At 42.0% G+C, this 18006-nt stretch overlaps 1 protein-coding gene across 1 annotated transcript in view; it reads left to right on the top strand.

The window, feature by feature from the left end:
* Window positions 1-18006, top strand: part of CA8 (carbonic anhydrase 8) — a 113426-nt gene that overhangs the window by 66718 nt on the left and 28702 nt on the right. Inside the window, exons 6-7 of the mRNA XM_068234787.1 lie at window positions 322-370; window positions 4806-4918. Coding sequence (XP_068090888.1) covers window positions 322-370; window positions 4806-4918 — 162 coding nt within the window. The remainder of the gene's footprint in view (window positions 1-321; window positions 371-4805; window positions 4919-18006) is intronic.

Raw genomic sequence — 18006 nt, 5'->3', positions numbered from 1 at the left:
CGAAAAAATATTTTTTTAAGCTTTTATACTTTCTCATGCCCTTCATATCTAGTATGTGCTGTATTCTTCTGACAGAAGTGGTATTGTGCACCACTTACAATAAGATGGAAAACATAACATTTCAGCAATTTTCATATCCCATGGCCTTGTTATGAAATGAATGATATGGCCTTGCAGCTGCATCAGTTAAAATGATAAAGAGGGCTGGAGATACTATAATTAGTGATGTTCTGAAGAATGCTGCCCTTCAGCTCAAGGTCTATTAATTGTTACCTGACAATTTAGCAACCTTTATTCAAACTTTTCACTTTCTTATTGCAGGGCAGATCGAAGACAGTTCCGTGTTTTAATCCAAATTCATTATTACCGGGTAAGTCAAGCTGCTTAATTAGCTCATTTTCTTTAGTTTACACACTGTTCTGATTTGTTGATAAAATATCAGAGAATTTTGTTTTACAGTTTCTCAATTTAATTAATGTGTATGTTTACAGGTATGTTTGAATTTGAAATGGAGTAGTGGAAGAAGGTATTCACTTCTCATAGGCTTCTAAGTAAAACCAGGTCCAACCCCCCTTCCCCCACCAGGAGTCCTTATATTACTAAGCTGACTTGCAACCAATCAGAAATATGCTTAGTTCTTTAAAGGATACCAGAGCTGGAAAAACGGGGGAGCAGGCATGTATGGGGAAGCTGTTCCGCTGTCCACTGCTTCCCCCGTTCTCCTCCTTCCCCCTCCTTTGCTATTATTTGCCCCTGACATCCTCTTCCAGATCGGGCACTAGTGCACAGATTCAAGCCTGGCTGCGCGTGTCCTACATCGCATGCCTGCAGCGGGGAACGCACTGTGCATGCGCACGACATCACAACTATGCACAGTGCAGGTCACACGCAGCCGGGCTAGCGACTGCACACTAATGCCCCACCCAGCCAACACAGAAGATGCTGCCAGGGGGCATTTAGGTAGGAAAGAAGGGGGAGAGCAGTGGGCATCAGGACAGCTTCCCATACATGCCTGCTCCCCCCCCTTTTTTCCAACTGAGTTCAGCTCTGGTATCCTTTAAAGTGTACCCTAGACAAGTAAAAAAAACAACATACTTACCTAAGAAGAGGGCAGCCTCTGGATCCTATAGAGGCTACCCACGCTATCCTCTGGTTCCCTGTCATTCCGCGCCCCCCCCCCCCCCCCCAAGAAGCAGGGCCACATTTACCATAAGACACTGTAGGACTGCCAGGGAACTGGTGTTGTTTAAAAGGAAATAAATATGGCAGCCTCCATTTCCCTCTTGTTACAGTTGTCCTTTAACTGTTAAAAAATAAAATTTTCCAGAAGGTTCTTTGACAAGTCACATTAGTTTGTTTTCTATGAAGTTCACAGTTTTATAAATAGCTTGACCATAGAAATGGGAACTGGTGGCAACGTGATGTAAATAATAAAGGATGCTGACTTTGCTTCTTTATGAATGGGGCCCATATAAATATAGTGCTGCTTGTGTGTGAACAGTTACTACCAAGGCCGGATTTATACTTTAACTGCCCCTGGGCCAAGTATGTTGTGGCTTCCCTTTCTTGCGCAGCAGCACCCCTCCCATCCCATGTGCAGCCCTCTCTTCCATGTGTATCTTCCATGTACAGCAGCCCCTTTCTTTCATGAACAGCTCCCTTGAGCATCAGTTTCCCTTTTTCATGTGCCGCTTCCCATTCGGCCTCCTCTTTAATATGTAGTAACCCCTCCATCATGTCCCTTGGGCTGCAGCCACCTTTGTGGGCTTTCCAGAAATCATACCCTGGTTACTACGTACCGATACTAAATTTGTTATTTAAAATTTAAAAAATGTGATATACCAAAATACTGTCTCCTATCTTATGGCTAGACCAGACAATACGCAACTCAGTAATTGCTTACACCAGTCCAAAACCAGCAAGCAACATTCACAATAGTGGACATAGGAAAGTCACTAGGCAGTTGGGCATTAGCTGTAATCTGCTATGCTCGGCTCCACGGCTTCTGGAATGTGCATGTCAACAGTAAACAGTATAAGCGTGTCATTAAATAAGTGAATGTGAATCATTTAAAGAGGAATGTTACCGAAAAATAGTAGTGGAGGAAAACATATCAATACATTGCAAAGTGAGAAGTTAAAAATGAAAGAGAAATCAAGAAATGATTTATATTCAGCATGTAATTTGTTCATGTTGTTTGATCCACAATGAGCCTGCATCAGGGCCGGGCTGAGGCAAAGGCGAGAGAGGCTCCAGCCTCAGGGCGCTGTGTAGGAGGAGCCACACAACTCACTCAGCTATCATTCCCCTATTGTGTTTGAAGAACACAAAAATAAGAAAAAGGGGATACATGGCAGTGACTGCAAGCCAGATAACTAGAGATTAAGGTAATCGGGGGTTGGGGGCCCTGGGGCGCCTCTTAGTCTAATAGCAATCAGTGTGTGACGGCTGGGGTGGGAGGGATGGAGGGGCACTCTTTGGTGTCTCAGCCTTGGGTGCTGGAGGACCTTGTCCCGGCTCTGGCCTGCATGTAATCATATTCACTACTGCCAGACAAGAAAACAATTACACAGTACCATTATCTACAACAGGGGTGCCCACACTTTTTCGGTTCGCGAGCTACTTTAAAAATTGCAGAGCCCAGGAGATCTACCCCCCTCCCACGTACACACACACACAGTGTCTCGACCCCCCCCCCCCCCCACACACACACACACGTTCCCCCATATCCAAGCATAGTTAGGCTCAGTTCTGCATAGAGAAAAAGTAATCCCTGCCTGTCCCACATTCAGGCTATACAGCAGGAAGTTAACCTCCACTAGACTCACTCAGAACTGCTGCTACCATATTGCCAGCATCTGAGCAGCTCCCAAGAACCAGATAAAAATATAAAACAATGCATTTAAACTATTAGAGCTGTGTCCCTGTGCTATTTACAGGACAATTATTTACACAAAGCTCAGCTCTAGTTTCAGCTGAGAATCATACCCTCCTTCCCTGCTTCACACTTAATCGCTCATCAACCCCCATTCCTTGCCTAGAGAACAGCTTCCCCCTTCTCTCTTCACTCCTGTGACCCCATGCTGTTTTCTAGGAAGGGGGACCAGCTTATCACATCTCAGTACGGAGGCAGTTGCATGCATCTCCCTCACTGCTGACAGCTTATCAGTCGGCAGTGGCTGGAAGATGCATGCTGTGCATTAAGATGACATAATACAGCTGAGGCAGGAAGATGTCACTCGGGCAGCACTACTGACCTAAGGAGAGCTTTCTCTGCTAGCCAGGAACTGGATGATGGTTGGCAGCCCTGGAAGACACTCTGTCACGAGCAGCCTGGCGGGGAGGAGACGCTATATCCTCCTTCACTCCTCTCCCCTTCAGCCACGCCTCCTCTTCAGCCGCACCTCCCCTCTCCTCGCTGATGCTGCTCTGGCAGCAAAATCTGACAGCCACGGCTGCAGCCTGCAGAATATGTCAAGACGCGGCCACACGGCCGCGATCTACTCTGAAGGCGGTCGCGATCTACCGGTAGATCGCGATCGACCTATTGGGCAGCCCTGATCTACAACCACAACAATGTGATAGGGTAAAAACTTGGATTTTTTTTTATAGATATAGAAATGCACGGAGGGAGATACTGGTTGCTTGGCAGTTGGAAACAGACGTTATTTTCCACAATGAGCTCTATTCACAAAACTTCTCATACATTACTGATCATCACCTAATTGATAAAAATAACCTTTCAGCACATTTACAAGCAAAATAATCACTCAAATTAACCTCCCTGGCGGTAAGCCCGTGCTGAGCACGGGCTATGCCGCCGGGAGGCACCGATCAGGCCCCGCTGGGCCGATTTGCATAATTTTTTTTTTGCTACACGCAGCTAGCACTTTGCTAGCTGCGTGTAGCATCTGATCGCCGCCGCTACCCGCCGATCCGCCGCAATTCCTCTCGCCGCGGCCCCCCCCCCCCAGACCCCGTGCGCTGCCTGGCCAATCAGTGCCAGGCAGCGCTATGGGGCAGATCGGAGTCCCCTCTGACGTCACGACGTCGATGACGTCGGTGACGTCATCCCGCCCGTCGCCATGGCGACGGGGGAAGCCCTCCAGGAGATCCCGTTCTTTGAACGGGATCTCCTGATCTCCGATCGCCGGAGGCGATCGGAGGGGCTGGGGGGATGCCGCTGAGCAGCGGCTATCATGTAGCGAGACTTTGTCTCGCTACATGAAAAAAAAAAAAAAAAATTAAAAAAAAAGATTTGCTGCCCCCTGGCGGATTTTTTGCAAACCGCCAGGGGGGTTAAGCTGTTCCCGATTAATTGTATTTCAATATTACTTTTCTTTCCTTAATTATTTTATATTTTTGCTCTTTGAGAGCTTAAAAATGTAACATAGATAAGGTGAAAACAGAGGAAAACATGAAAAAGCTTTTTAATTCACGACCAATGCATCCAGGTTCACAGAAAGGAAACTGTCAGTGTGATGTCAGGACCATGGTCATGACATGACACTGTAGGAGGTGTTTCACCACAATATCAGACATACAGACACCCCCCCCCCCCCCCCATCCTTCTGCGATGATCTATTTGAGAAAAGGTAAATATTTCTTGTGGGAAAGGGGGTATCAGCTACTGATGACGGTCAATCCTTGGTTTAAGTTCCTCTTTAATGTCCTTTTAAAATACATATTACAAGGATTGTTGCCTTGCTTACCCATATACCTATCAGCAACCGATATCCTAAAACAGAAATAATTAGTTACTTAGAAATGTACTTACATTTTATGCTCTTTTTTACATAATCCAGACCCTTTACTCCGTGATTACTGGGTATATGAGGGCTCTCTTACGATGCCACCTTGTAGTGAAGGCGTTACATGGATTTTGTTCCGCTATCCCTTGACGGTATCCCAGTCACAGGTGGGTTTTCACCATTATCTTCTAAATTCCATAAATGTCATCATGTGTTTATTCCAGCACCATGGAATATGTTGGCTCTTTATAAATTGGTAATAATAATAATAATTTGATGAAATGCAGAAGTGCAGATAAGTTGCAAAGTAGATAGGTCTAACGCTCACCACCTTGTTAGCACACCTTTGTGTTGCAGGCTGATACAAGAAACAACAGTCCAGCTCTTTACTTTCTAGCAGGGTGGAGAGAAAGTCTAAGTGGGTGTTAAGTGGATGGGTAAAAGGGCTGGAAGGTTTCCCCCTCAAGAATGAATCCCTAATTTGCACGCCCACATACATCTTATTACATAGGCCAAAGCCTTAGGCCGGTTTCACACTGAATATCTGCGGTTGTGGTGCGTTGGTGGGGCCATCGCAGCAAACAGCCTTCGGGGATTACCATACTAGTACGCGGTAATCCCCACCTGGCAGCAGGCCGAGCCGGAAGTGACGCTCACTTTCTGGGGCCGAATCAATGATGTGTGCGGAAGCGTATTGCTAAAATATGCTTCTGTGCATGCGGGACGCATAAAACTTGTGCTTTGAATTGTGGTTGAATTGCTTTTTTTTTATTTTTATTTTTTTTGCAGCGATCCTGTACTTTACATTGAATCCATTCGCTAGCAAAATGCTACAGGCAGAGCGATTGTGATTTGTACAAATTGCAATCGCTCCAGTGGGCTCCTCTCCAATCACTTTCATTGGCATTGCAATTTTTGTAATCGCCAGCGCTACCAAATCACTGCTGAAAGTGCTCTAGTGGGTCCTAGGCCTAAGGGTATGTAGATGATGTAACCGGACTATTTATTCTACAAGCAGTAAAGCGGATATCCTACCTAATAAAAGCCCTGGAATCTGCGTCCATGGGCTGCGTCCATGTCAGGCGCTGAGTGCACAGACACTGCGTTGCCACGCGGTTGTGGAGGGACGGCCGTGCACGCTGGCTGTCTAGCTAGCGCCAGTTTTTGAAAGGGGCCTAATTGACTAGTTCAGTTATCATTTTGAACATGAGCAATATGTACAGTATGTGTAAAAAATAAATTCTCTTAGATCGCAGAGGTTTATTATTCTATTTGATGTAAAAATGCTAATTTTGGCATAAATAAAAACAGTTCCCTGCAACTTTCTGATTGAATTAACGTGTATAACTATAGCTGAAGACAATTAGCAATGAGAACACCGTATGGACTGCATTCTGTTTAAGCTCATCTAGATATGTTTCAAAATAATTGCTCAGAAAATTGGTGTAGAGACTGCTTCTTTAATCTTCATGCTACTGCATGATCAATGTGTAGGAATTTTCAAGTATCCTTACATTTTCTTCTGTTTATTGTAAATATATGAGCATGAGCCACAATTATGCACTACATAAACATATACTTTTATTAGAGATGATTACTTTCCCATGTATAATCTCTCTGAGTTACCGTAGCTGGAATTATGTGTTTGATTTGTAAATTTCTGATTGGCTGGTCAGTGGCCCATGGGCAAATAACCCTCATTAAAGCGGAATATAACCCTGCATTTCAACTTGGCTCTAAAACATTATTTACAGCATATTATATGCAACCAGCTATTTTTTTTTTTACTAGACCAGCATTGGAAGGGTTACACACAGAGCTTTAAAGTTCCGTGGAGAGAAATGCTGCTGCAGCCGAAGTTTAGATAGATGCATTGAAGTAAACACAATGTAACAAGTGAGGAATGTGACTCACTCTCTCTCTGTGTCCAGGAGCTTCTGCACAGTCAGTGGGCCTGATTCACAAAGCGGTGCTAACTCTTAGCACAGCCGTTTTCGCGTGAATTTTCGCATTGCGCGTGATCGTGAATTTCCGCGTGAAAAGATAACGGTTTCGCGCGCAAACACGAATTTCCACGCGAAATCGATATCGTTTTTGCGCGGAAATTTGAGTTTGCGCGTGAAAACGTTATCGTTTCATGCGAAAATTCGCAATTGCGCGCAATGCGAAAATTCAAGCGAAAACGGCCGTGCTAACAGTTAGCACTCTTTTGGGAATCAAGCCCAGTGTGTGTCACATTCCACACTTGTTACATTGTGTTTACTTAAATGTATCTACCTAAACTTCGGCTGCGACAGCATTTTCTCTCCATGGAACTTTAAAGCTCTGTGTGTAACCCTTCCAATGCTGGTCTAGTAAAAAAAAAACAACAACAGTTCAACAGAACTCTATCAAGCTTCAATCAAACTGTGCTGCTGGATGCAGGGCAGAGTTACAGAACATCGATCTTCCATCGCTCCTCTCCTGCCCCCACCCCACAGAGATTGATAAACAGCACAAAATCGATTGAAATCCAGTCAATTGTATATGTAAGAGCAATAGATTACCGGCAGATTAAATCAGTGATCAAAATTGATGTGTGTATACCAGCCTTTCTCAACCTTTTTAACCTGGAGGAACCCTGCAAATAACTTTTGGATCTCAAGGAACCCCTGCAAACAATTTTTTGATCTTGAGGAACCCCTGCATTTATTTTGCAGGAGGCATGGTCTTTAAAAGTATGTGTAGCTGTTTATTTCACTACTCCCTATTACACTGCCACTCATTATACTGTCTCCTGAGCCCCCAATTTAGTGCTTCTTGTTACACTACCACCTATTATAGTGTGCTCTATTATACTTCCCCCACGATGGGGGGAAATGCCAAGGAACCCCTGCAGAGTGCTCAAGGAACCCTGGGGTTCCAGGGAACCCTGGTTGAGAAAGCCTGGTGTATACTGTATAGCCAGCATTAGATTTTTTTTTGCCACTTGGGTGATAAAATTAAGGCTATATTCCGCAATGGAGGGAACCAACTGTGAACATCACAAACAGTACTTCTAGGCTTTTGAGCAGAGCAGAATGTCCAAATTATGGTGCGATCATGGAAGAAAAGTCGCCTTCATATGTAGGTGACTGATACACAGCAAACTTCACTTCCTAGCAAGCAGCTGCTCTTGTGGGGAGAGATCACAGACACATTCCAGCGCCCAGCCTTTGTCTGACAGCTTTGAGCTAAGGAAGGGGGGGGGGGGGGGGGTTCTAACACTTTGTGCGCCTGTGTGTTTCATTTCTTATCACTGTAGTAGAGCACTGCTGCAAAGATCGTGGTTTTTACGGACTAAAAGAGTTACTTAATGTGTACATGAGGCTATATGTGACATGATGAGGTAAACATGTGTGTGTACAGTACAAAATATATTAATTGACCAGGCTATTTTACTTGTTTTATTTTCTGGGCATGGAAGTGGCAGCTTCTGTCTTGTCGGTAATATAGTAAACATCACTGATGAGCAAATTACAGCAATAGAAGTTTTTCTAACCTTCCCAGACTATACGGCACAGCTCTCTTACCAAAAAGCTTGCTTTATTGGATCTTATAAAACATACATGATAAAAGCTGTATAGTGGCCACTATACAGCTTTTATCATGTATGTTTTGTAAGATCCAATAAAGCAAACTTTTTGGTAAAAGAGCTGTGCCGAATCGTCTTGAAAGATTTGGGTTACTAACCCTGGTGGTACACGGTTGGATCCGTTGCACGCCTGACCCCTGCATCATTTCAGTGCTGTCCTGCTTACCTTTTTGGTGATAAAAATTTTCCTGGCAGAATACAACTTCTGAGGCCAGGGAGAGATAAAATACATGAACTATTGACCTTTTTCTTTATAGGCTGCCACTGATTAGAGAAGGTAAAACATTCAACCTGCTTTGTAAATGTGTAAATACAAATTAAAACCATGAGATGAGAAAAAAAGTCATTTTTAGGAGTAGAAAGATAAATATAATTATCTCATCTCGGGTTCACTTTAAGCACTACATGAACAAAAATCATTATGGGCACCCTTGGCCTCCTGTGGCCCCTGTGGCACTGATGTTCCAATATTTTCTGTTAAAAAGAAGTTTGGGCAGAAGTGCAGCAAAACCCAAGTGGCACGAGGCGTTAGATGCACAACAGTGCTAGTGTGACCAAGGCACAGACACCATGGTGTGGCTTATTCCACAGGATATGCTGTGAACCCAGCATTGTGTATCCATCATAGTGGGAACCCAGCCTAATGTGAGCTTGTGCAGAGGCCTAGAAGAACTGAGGAGGTGAGGGTGACAACATGGACACAAGCAGCCCTGATAAGCTGTGCCCAGGTAGATAAACTGGTACTAGTAAACTGACCAGGATGCTGTCTAAATGTCAATGCATGGGATACAAAAGATTTCTTAACAGAAGTGAAAAAAAACCCTGGTTTTGAATGTAGCACGCTTTAAAGGACAACTGACCTGATAGTGATATGGGGGCTGGGATATTTATTCCTTTTTAAACAATACCAATGCTTGGAATCCTGCTGATCTTTCAGGTATCAGCACTAATGTCTGAATCACACACCTGAAACAAGCATGTGGCAAACGCAGATTGGCATGTTTGACTAAAACGTTTAGGGGCAGAGGATCAGCAGGAAATCCAGGCAATCTGCTTTGTTTTAAAGGAAATACATAGGGGATTCTCTTTATTCCTCTCAGGTCAGTTGTCCTTTAAAACGAACCAGAGATGAAAATAAAATGATGAGATGAACAATTGAATTTATTATCTACTTCTACTCCTAAAAATGACATTTTTTTTAGACATCCCATGGTTTTATGTTATATTTAAGCATTTACAAGATAGATTAAATGTTTTATTGCCTCTGCTCAGTGGCAATCTATTAAGTGTCTCAGAGTTAATATACATGAATTATTGACCTTTTTCCATTTCTCCCCTTCCCTCAGTAGTTGTATTCTGCAAGGAACACTTTTATGGCTTGATTATATATGTTTTTCACCGTACATACATATTTATCTTATCACGTTACATGTCGCATCAGATACACCTAAATTTTTATGAGCATATATGACAGTTTTACAATTATCTGGAGTAGAACACAAACCATTAATTACAGTTCAATTCTCAGTACACGCACCACTAAAATTCATATGTAATAGCAATAAAGTCCCACAAATTCCTCAGGAGGAAGTCCTTTTCCTTCTCTGCAGATATTTCAAGGTCCCTTTTATTGTATATCACACAGTTCACCTCTACCACACCCAATCAGAAGCCACTCACACCAGATGCGATGACCACCAGGGTTTATAGAGCATTGGGGATATTCCCAGGTCACCCCCGACCTCCATGATCAGATACAATTCTCTTCCTATTCCACCTTCAATATCCTATTTATGGCCAATGTGATAATCTCCAATAACAACCTCTCATAGCGTAATACTGTAAAATGATTTCATAGTATAAAAGGGTATTGCACTCACATAAACTGACTTGTAAAACAGTGTAGCATTTTATGTACAGGCTATCCCCCATGCAGGTGGCATCGGCTGGCTCCTCCCAATGGGCTGTCCTTGCAGTGTATGGTCGGCTGCCGCATGCACAGCCTCCACCTCACTGCTTCCCAACACATTTTGGAAAAGGACTTCATGTTGTGGAATTTGTGGACGTTATTGCTATTACATAGGAATTCGAGTGGCCCCTGTACTGAGTATTAATAGCAGAAGGAACACCATCAGCAAGCTGACTAAGTTGCAAACAGGGACAGCTAGTGTGCATCAGATAATGTTTATTGTTACAAATCATTAATTAGACCTGAGATCTGAAAAAGGAATTTTAATGCCAAGTAGATATTTTTAATTGCTCAATTTTAAAATCACATTCTGACCAATTGAATAACCTTCCTGCTGAACACTGTGTACTGATGATTAGAGTCAGCTGGCAAATGAGCCAGCCCCAATTCTCTCCCCAACCCAACTAAATGGTTATTACTACAGCCACCCAGTCTGTAAATATTAGCTGGCAATAAATTGCTCTAGTTATTTCCTTGGTATATTGTTAAGGCAGCACTTGTATGGGATGCAGCCTAGTTTACTTTATATGAGCATAAACTTTTTTTTTATATACATGGCCATTGTCCCTGTTCAAACCTGCCCTGTACTGTATGTGTTTAGCAATGAGCCTTGTTTCTCTGCAATGCTGTCTGATTTGGTTTCCAGGTATTCTGGAGAAACAGCATGATTCATTTTTTGCATACCTGGACTTTTTCCACTGTATCATCCTAGCTAGAGGCATTTCACATCCATAACGCAAGATAAGAGCGCACTCTCATACCTCCTGTGAAATCTGTAACCCTGTCACATGGCTGTACTGCTGGTTAGTTACTACCTTTTCAAGTCTTATAGGGCTCCATGGGGGGGAAGGGGGGGGGGGGAAGGGCCTAGTCGTTAGCATTCCCCATGCAGCGCTGGGTCCCTTGTTTGAATTCCTGCCAGGGAACTTTCTGAATGGAGTTTGTATATTCTTCCTGTGTCTGCGTGGGTTTCCTCCGAGCACTCTGGTTTTCTCACACATCCCAAAGGCATACAGATAAGTTCATTGGCTTCCCTCTAAAAATTGGCCCTAGACTATGATAAATACCCTACACGATACATACATGATACACGATACATCACTAAGCTTATCTCCTGTCTTTAAAGAGACTCTGTAACAAATTTTTCAGCCTTAGTTCTTCTATCCTATAAGTTCCTATGCCTGTTCTAATCTGCTCTGGCTTACTGCAGTCTTTCCTAACTGCACTGTCTCTGTAATAAATCAATGTATCTTTCCTCTGTCCTGTTTGTTGGGCTAAGGCTTGATTGTGTGGAATGTGCAGGGCTGCTTGTGATTGGTAGAAGCGATACACACCCTCTGCAGGCCCCCTGCATACTTTGAATGACTCACACTCTATGCTTAGCTGAGCCTATTAGAAGCTGGTTAGTTTGTTTGTAAACACTGCCTAAAACTGTTAATTACAAGCCAGGATTGCAGCAGAGAGTGGCAGAAACAGCACAGAGGGGCACAGGAGAAAATAATGAATAGAATGGTATGCTTTTTATTGTAAGAATATTAGAGTACAGATTCTCTTTAATAACGTTTCTAGAGTGATCACCATGGTGATGAGGCATGTAGTATTCAGGAAACATTTTACCTCAGGCAAACCTAAAGTTAACTCTTCAATCCTTAAAATAACTCCAGAATTCTAAAGTTAAAGATAGGCTGTTAATTAACTGCGTGTGAAAATAACTACAGAGGAGGTAACTTAACTACAGAGGAGGTAACTTAACTACAGAGGAGGTAACTTAACCACTTAAGCCCGAAGGGTTGACATTTTTTTACATCCGAGCAACTTTCACCCCCCATTCATTTGCCAATAACTTTATCACTACTCATCACAATTAATTGATCTATATCTTGTTTTTTCCGCCACCAATTAGGCTTTCTGTGGGTGGTATATTTTGCTAAGAGCCACTTTACTGTAAATGCATTTTAACAGGAAGAATAAGAAAAAAATGGAAAAAATTCATTATTTCTCAGTTTTCAGCCATTATAGTTTTAAAATAATACATGCCTCCATAATTAAAACTCACGTATTGTATTTGCCCATATGCCCCGGGTATTTCACCGTTAAAATTATGTCCCTATCACAATGTATGGCGACAATATTTTATTTGGAAATAAAGGTGCATTTTTTCGGTTTTGTGTCCATCACTGTTTAGAAGCCCATAATTTATTAAATCATATTGATATACTCCTTTGACATGAATATTTAAAAAGTTCAGACCCTTAGGTAACTATTTATGGTTTTTTTTTTTTTTTTTTATTGTAAAAAAATTTTTTTTTAATTTAAACTTGTATGTGGGTATTTTTTGGTGTGGGAGGTAAACAGGTTTTTTTTTAATATATTTATAGGTTAATTCTTAAAACTTTTTTTTTGTAGGTGTAATTTGCTATTTGGCCACAAGATGGCCAGAATCAAAAAGTCCTGGGAGCGATCGATCTCGCTCCCAGGCAGAAGAAAGGAGACCAGAGCTCAGAAAAGCCGCAGCGTCTGAAGAGACGCTGTCGGCTTTTCTCCTGGGGGGTCCGATCAGCGAAAGGGATTTATAATCCCTTTCACTGATCGGTGGGCTAGCGGCCAGCAGCAGGGGCGCGCACGGGGGGGCCCGCGGGCGCGCGCGCGACCTGCGGGAGTGCGCGCAGCCCAACTGGACGAGAAATCTCGTCCAGTTGGGCTTAAAGTGGACCCAAATTAAAAATACAAGATTTCAGAAATAAAATCTATTTTCTAATTTATAATAATAAATAGCGTCCTTTTTCAGCTGCATGATGACAAATATAAAATATTTCACATTTATTGGAGGAACCCCTCCCTTCCTTTCAAATTGCCGGGATTTTTCCGGCAAACTGGTGGAGTAGATGGTGTCTGGCAATGGAGGAATTGCTAATGGCTGCCCCCAGTATAACCCTAGCTATGAAAAGAGAAGGGTGAAAAGCATGCACTGAAATGATCATAGGTTTGAAGGAGTGTTTATTTATCTTTCTATGTGTCAGAGTGGTGCAACTAAATATTTTTAATAAAAAAAAATGTTTGGTTTGGGTCCGCTTTAAGTGGTTAAAGGGGCACTACAGCGAAAAACTGTAAAATTTAAAATATGTGCAAACATATATAAATAAGAAGTATGTTTTTTCCAGAGTAAAATGAGCCATAAATTACTTTTCTCCTATGTTGCTGTCACTTACAGTAGGTAGTAGAAATCTGACAGAAGTGACAGGTTTTGGACTAGTCCATCTCTTCATAGGGGATTCTCAGCAAGGTATTCTCAGCAAGGTATTCCCTAAAAAGGAATTAAACAATAATGCTGGCCAGCTTCCCTGCTCGCTACACAGCTTTTTGGCAGTTGGACAGAGCAACTGCCATTCACTAAGTGCTTTTGAAAATAAATATATCCCTGAGAATCCCCTATAAAGAAATGGACTATTCCAAAACTTGTCACTTCTGTCAGATTTCTACTACCTACTGTAAGTGATGGCAACATAGGAGAAAAATAATTTATGGCTCATTTTACTCTGGAAAAAATGTACTTCTTATTTGTATATGTTTGCACATATTTTAAATTTTACAGTTTTTTGCTGTAGTGCCCCTTTAAGGAATGAAGGGATAACTATCTCACTGTGCCATGGCAAGTTTTCTCTTGCCTTATTATCTCCAGCATGATCTTAGTGAATTGAGGCCATAGACATATTACTATGATAGGGATTAGACGGTGACCCCCTCTGAAGCAGGAATGGTCGTAGTCAGCCAACTTCGCTACGCTGGAACTACGCGTAGTTTTACGCAATTATGCTTCGTTAAACTACGGCTTAGAAATCAAATATTCGCTTCGTATGCATTTTGTAAAATACGCGTTAAAATACGCAATTACGCGTAGTGCGAAGCGTATTGTATGCGGATGCTTATGCTTGTATGCAGAAAATTGTACGCATTAATTCCTCTTTAGATGCTTATCCTGGGAACTCTTGTATGCGTACATTCCCCTTTCCAATGCGTAAATTTGTAAGCATACAATCGTACGCGGAAAAATAGACGCGAGTAATGCATACATAGTCCACTACGCAATACACATGTTAACTACGCATAGTAAGCGTAAGCTACACGTAGCGGTATTTCGCTACGCGTAAATTCGTAAGCGTAGTTCTGCAACTTCACCTACGAACTACTATGCGTAGATGCAAACTACGATGCGTAAATTCGCACTGGCGTAGTTTCTGCTCATCCCTGCACTGAAGGACAGTTAAGTGACAAGACAATATACTCTGTACAGCGCTGCGGACGATTTCGGCACTAAATAAATTATAAATAATACAGTAATAACAAATAATATAAGCTTTCAAAATTGTAACCATCTACCAATGTTAAATCTCTCTACCATTTAGCTGCTATGTTTTCATACAGTAAGGGCCATTATATGTAAAGCAAGTCCTCTCACTGGTAAGAATCTGGACATATAATTTGAGTGGTGGCTAAACAGTTAGTTCTTGGTGCCAAAGTGAATTATGCACTAATTTAGTAACTTCAGGTTAGTGTTACGATGTTAGCATGTCCACTGATGTGTTGCGCCTGCCCCACGTAGACGCTTGTATTGTGGGTTACTGTCAAAGCACATTGACTTGTTTTAATGTGACTTTGCTTTAGTCTGAGTCCTGCAGTGCTCAAGTATGCTTTTTATAGAATCAATAAAAGTTAAAGTGACACTGAGGAGAAAAAAAATATGATATAATGAATTGTATGTGTGGTACAGATAATTAATAGAATATTAGTAGCGAAGAAAAGAGTCTCATATTTTTATTTTCAGTTATATAGCTTTTTTTTTATAACATTGTATCATTTGTCATATTTTTATAGAATCAATAAAAGTTAAAGTGACACTGAGGAGAAAAAAATATGATATAATGAATTGTATGTGTGGTACAGATAATTAATAGAATATTAGTAGCGAAGAAAAGAGTCTCATATTTTTATTTTCAGTTATATAGCTTTTTTTTATAACATTGTATCATTCTGTCATATTTGCAATTACAAAAAACACTCTGTATTTCAAACTATAAAACTAAGCAGAGCTAATGAACCTTTGAACTCCTCTGCAGTAAAACCTTATCGGAAGCTGTTTTTCACTGTTTCTTTGAAATATATATTCTTCAGAAAAAAAAATTGTCTCCGACCCAAGTTGGGTCGGAGAGCTCAAAGAAGCTCTTTTGCATAGATAATAACTGAAGGTATGTTAACTCTTCAGGTACTGGAAACAATATGAGACTCTTTACTTCTTACTCTTTCTACTATTGTTCTATTTCTTAGCTGTACAACACAAACAATTAATTATATCATAAGTTTGTTTTCACTTCAGATTCCATTTACGGTAAGTCTTAGAAAAAATTAAATGAATGACCCACAGTTTTTATGGTTACTTGAGAGTCTGGTTCATGGTAATGTGGGTGGGCGAGGACAGTTACAGTTACTACTTCAGTACATGTAGAAGGAACAGTCAACTCTTTGCATCATTTTTCAAATTGGGTACAGCAGAAAGGCTTTTATAAAATATAGTCTTAACAGTAGATGACACTGTGGAATTGAACACAGGTTTACTGCAGATTTACTTCCCTAGGGCTTCCTCTCCGTAATTCCGCTATCGGCCTCTCTTCTGGGGTCCCTTCCATAGCGGCTGATGACCCGGCTGTGGTGGTCGGCTTCTGTGCATGTGCACGCATGCGCCGCTCGCACTCTTATAGCTGGGAGTGTTCTGGCCACCTGCACAGAATGCTCCCGGCCACAGGAGAGCGACCATGAGCTATACTCATGCATGCTCAGAAGCTGTGGCGAAGGACACAGAACTGTGGTGAGGGACACAGAGACTTCTACTAGCTGGAGGAAGCCCCACGTAAGTAAATCTGCATAAATTTTTCTAGCTTCATGTATCCTTTAACAGCAAATTATTTGCAGTTTTTTTAGGGTTGAATGTCATTAATTCTTGTACCGGAAGGTGTGAAAACTCTTGTGTGATTGAACTGAATTTAATATTGTTAAAACAATCAAAAGATTACTTTAGAGTCTTTCCTCTTGTTTAACATCAATCATTTAAAACTAGTGTTGGGGTTTTGAGTTCAGCATATGGAATTTGAAACACTCTTCTTTCTCCGTCAAGGAGGAAGCATCAGAGTCATGTGACATGCACCATGGAGCACAAGTAGTGAACTCCTGCTGACCCTGTCCCCATGTTCAGTACTGAAATGGTGCTGCCGAATTCAATATGCCTAATTCCAACACCAACACTATTCAAAACAAATGTATTAGAAACTGTCTACTAGGATAGGAGTTATAGTGGGGCTAAGATTCCCACTATAGGTATTATGATTACAGTGCTGCTAACACTATGTTCAAATGAATGGTGCTAATATTTGTAAGGAAATCAAATGTTTGCTTTTTATATTTTATATCACTTACATGCTCGATTTTAAAAGGGCACCTGAAGTGAGAGGAATACCAGGGCTGCCATCTCCCTTCTCTTATAAACAATGCCAGTTACCTGACTTCTGTGCTGATGTATATTTAAATAACTGGATCAGAATGAGCATGCGGATTCGATTCCTTGACTCTGGTGTGACTGCACTGGCTGCATGTTTGTTGCAGGTGTGGTACTCAAAAAAGAATTAAAGAGAACCCGAGGTGGGATTTAATTATGTTAGTGGGGCACAGAGGCTGGTTGTGCACACTAACACCAGCCTCTGTTGCCCCATGGTGTGCCTCCAGGACCCCCCTGCGTGCCGATATCCCCTCCGCAGTGCTAGCGACACACAGCGTGTCGCCAGCACAATGTTTACCTATGCCGTGTCTGTTAGCGCAGCTCCTCCGCTGATTGGAGGGAAGTGATGCGGGAGGGTAGCGCCGATACAGAGGAGGCGGGGGAGCGGCGCTGACTGACACGGCATAGGTAAACATTGTGCTGGCGACACGCTGTGTGTCGCTAGCACTGCGGAGGGGATACCGGCGCGCAGGAGGGTCCTGGAAGCACACCATGGGGCAACAGAGGCTGGTGTTAGTGTGCACAACCAGCCTCTGTGCCCCACTAACATAATTAAATCCCACCTCGGGTTCTCTTTAAAGACTAAAGTTCAGCATAACAGCCAGGCAACTGGCATATTTGGTAAGAAAATGAAGATGGCAGCCTCCATATTCCTCTTGCTTCAGGTTCCCTTTAATAATTTTTTTTATATTTTATGCTCTCAATAAAGTCAAGGAGATACAGTAGGTTCACATAATGCTGGACCTGGTTTTGACAAAGTCTAAAATACTTAAAGAGGAACTTAAACCTAAACAAACATACTGTGACAGCGCTGCGTAATATGTTGGCGCTTTATAAATACAATAAATAAATAAATACTGTCATTAAGTTACATTAGTTATGTTAATTATTATAGATAGGTAATATCATCTCTTACCCACCCTGTTTTAAAAGAACAGGCAAAGGTTTGTGATTTCATGAGGGCAGACATCTTTTTGGCTGAAAGGAGGTGACAGGGAGCATGAGATACAGTTTCAACTGTTCTGTGTCCTGATCACCCCTCCCAGCTGCTAGGCAACGAGAACAATAACATCAGAAATCCCATCCTGCTTTGCACAGCATCAGGGGAAAAATGCCCGGGCAGTTGAAC

This window comes from Hyperolius riggenbachi, chromosome 5, assembly GCF_040937935.1.
Source record: "Hyperolius riggenbachi isolate aHypRig1 chromosome 5, aHypRig1.pri, whole genome shotgun sequence".
Taxonomy (NCBI): domain Eukaryota; kingdom Metazoa; phylum Chordata; class Amphibia; order Anura; family Hyperoliidae; genus Hyperolius; species Hyperolius riggenbachi.
The sequence above is the reverse complement of the archived record's forward strand: the minus strand, read 5'-3'. Positions and strand labels throughout refer to the sequence as shown.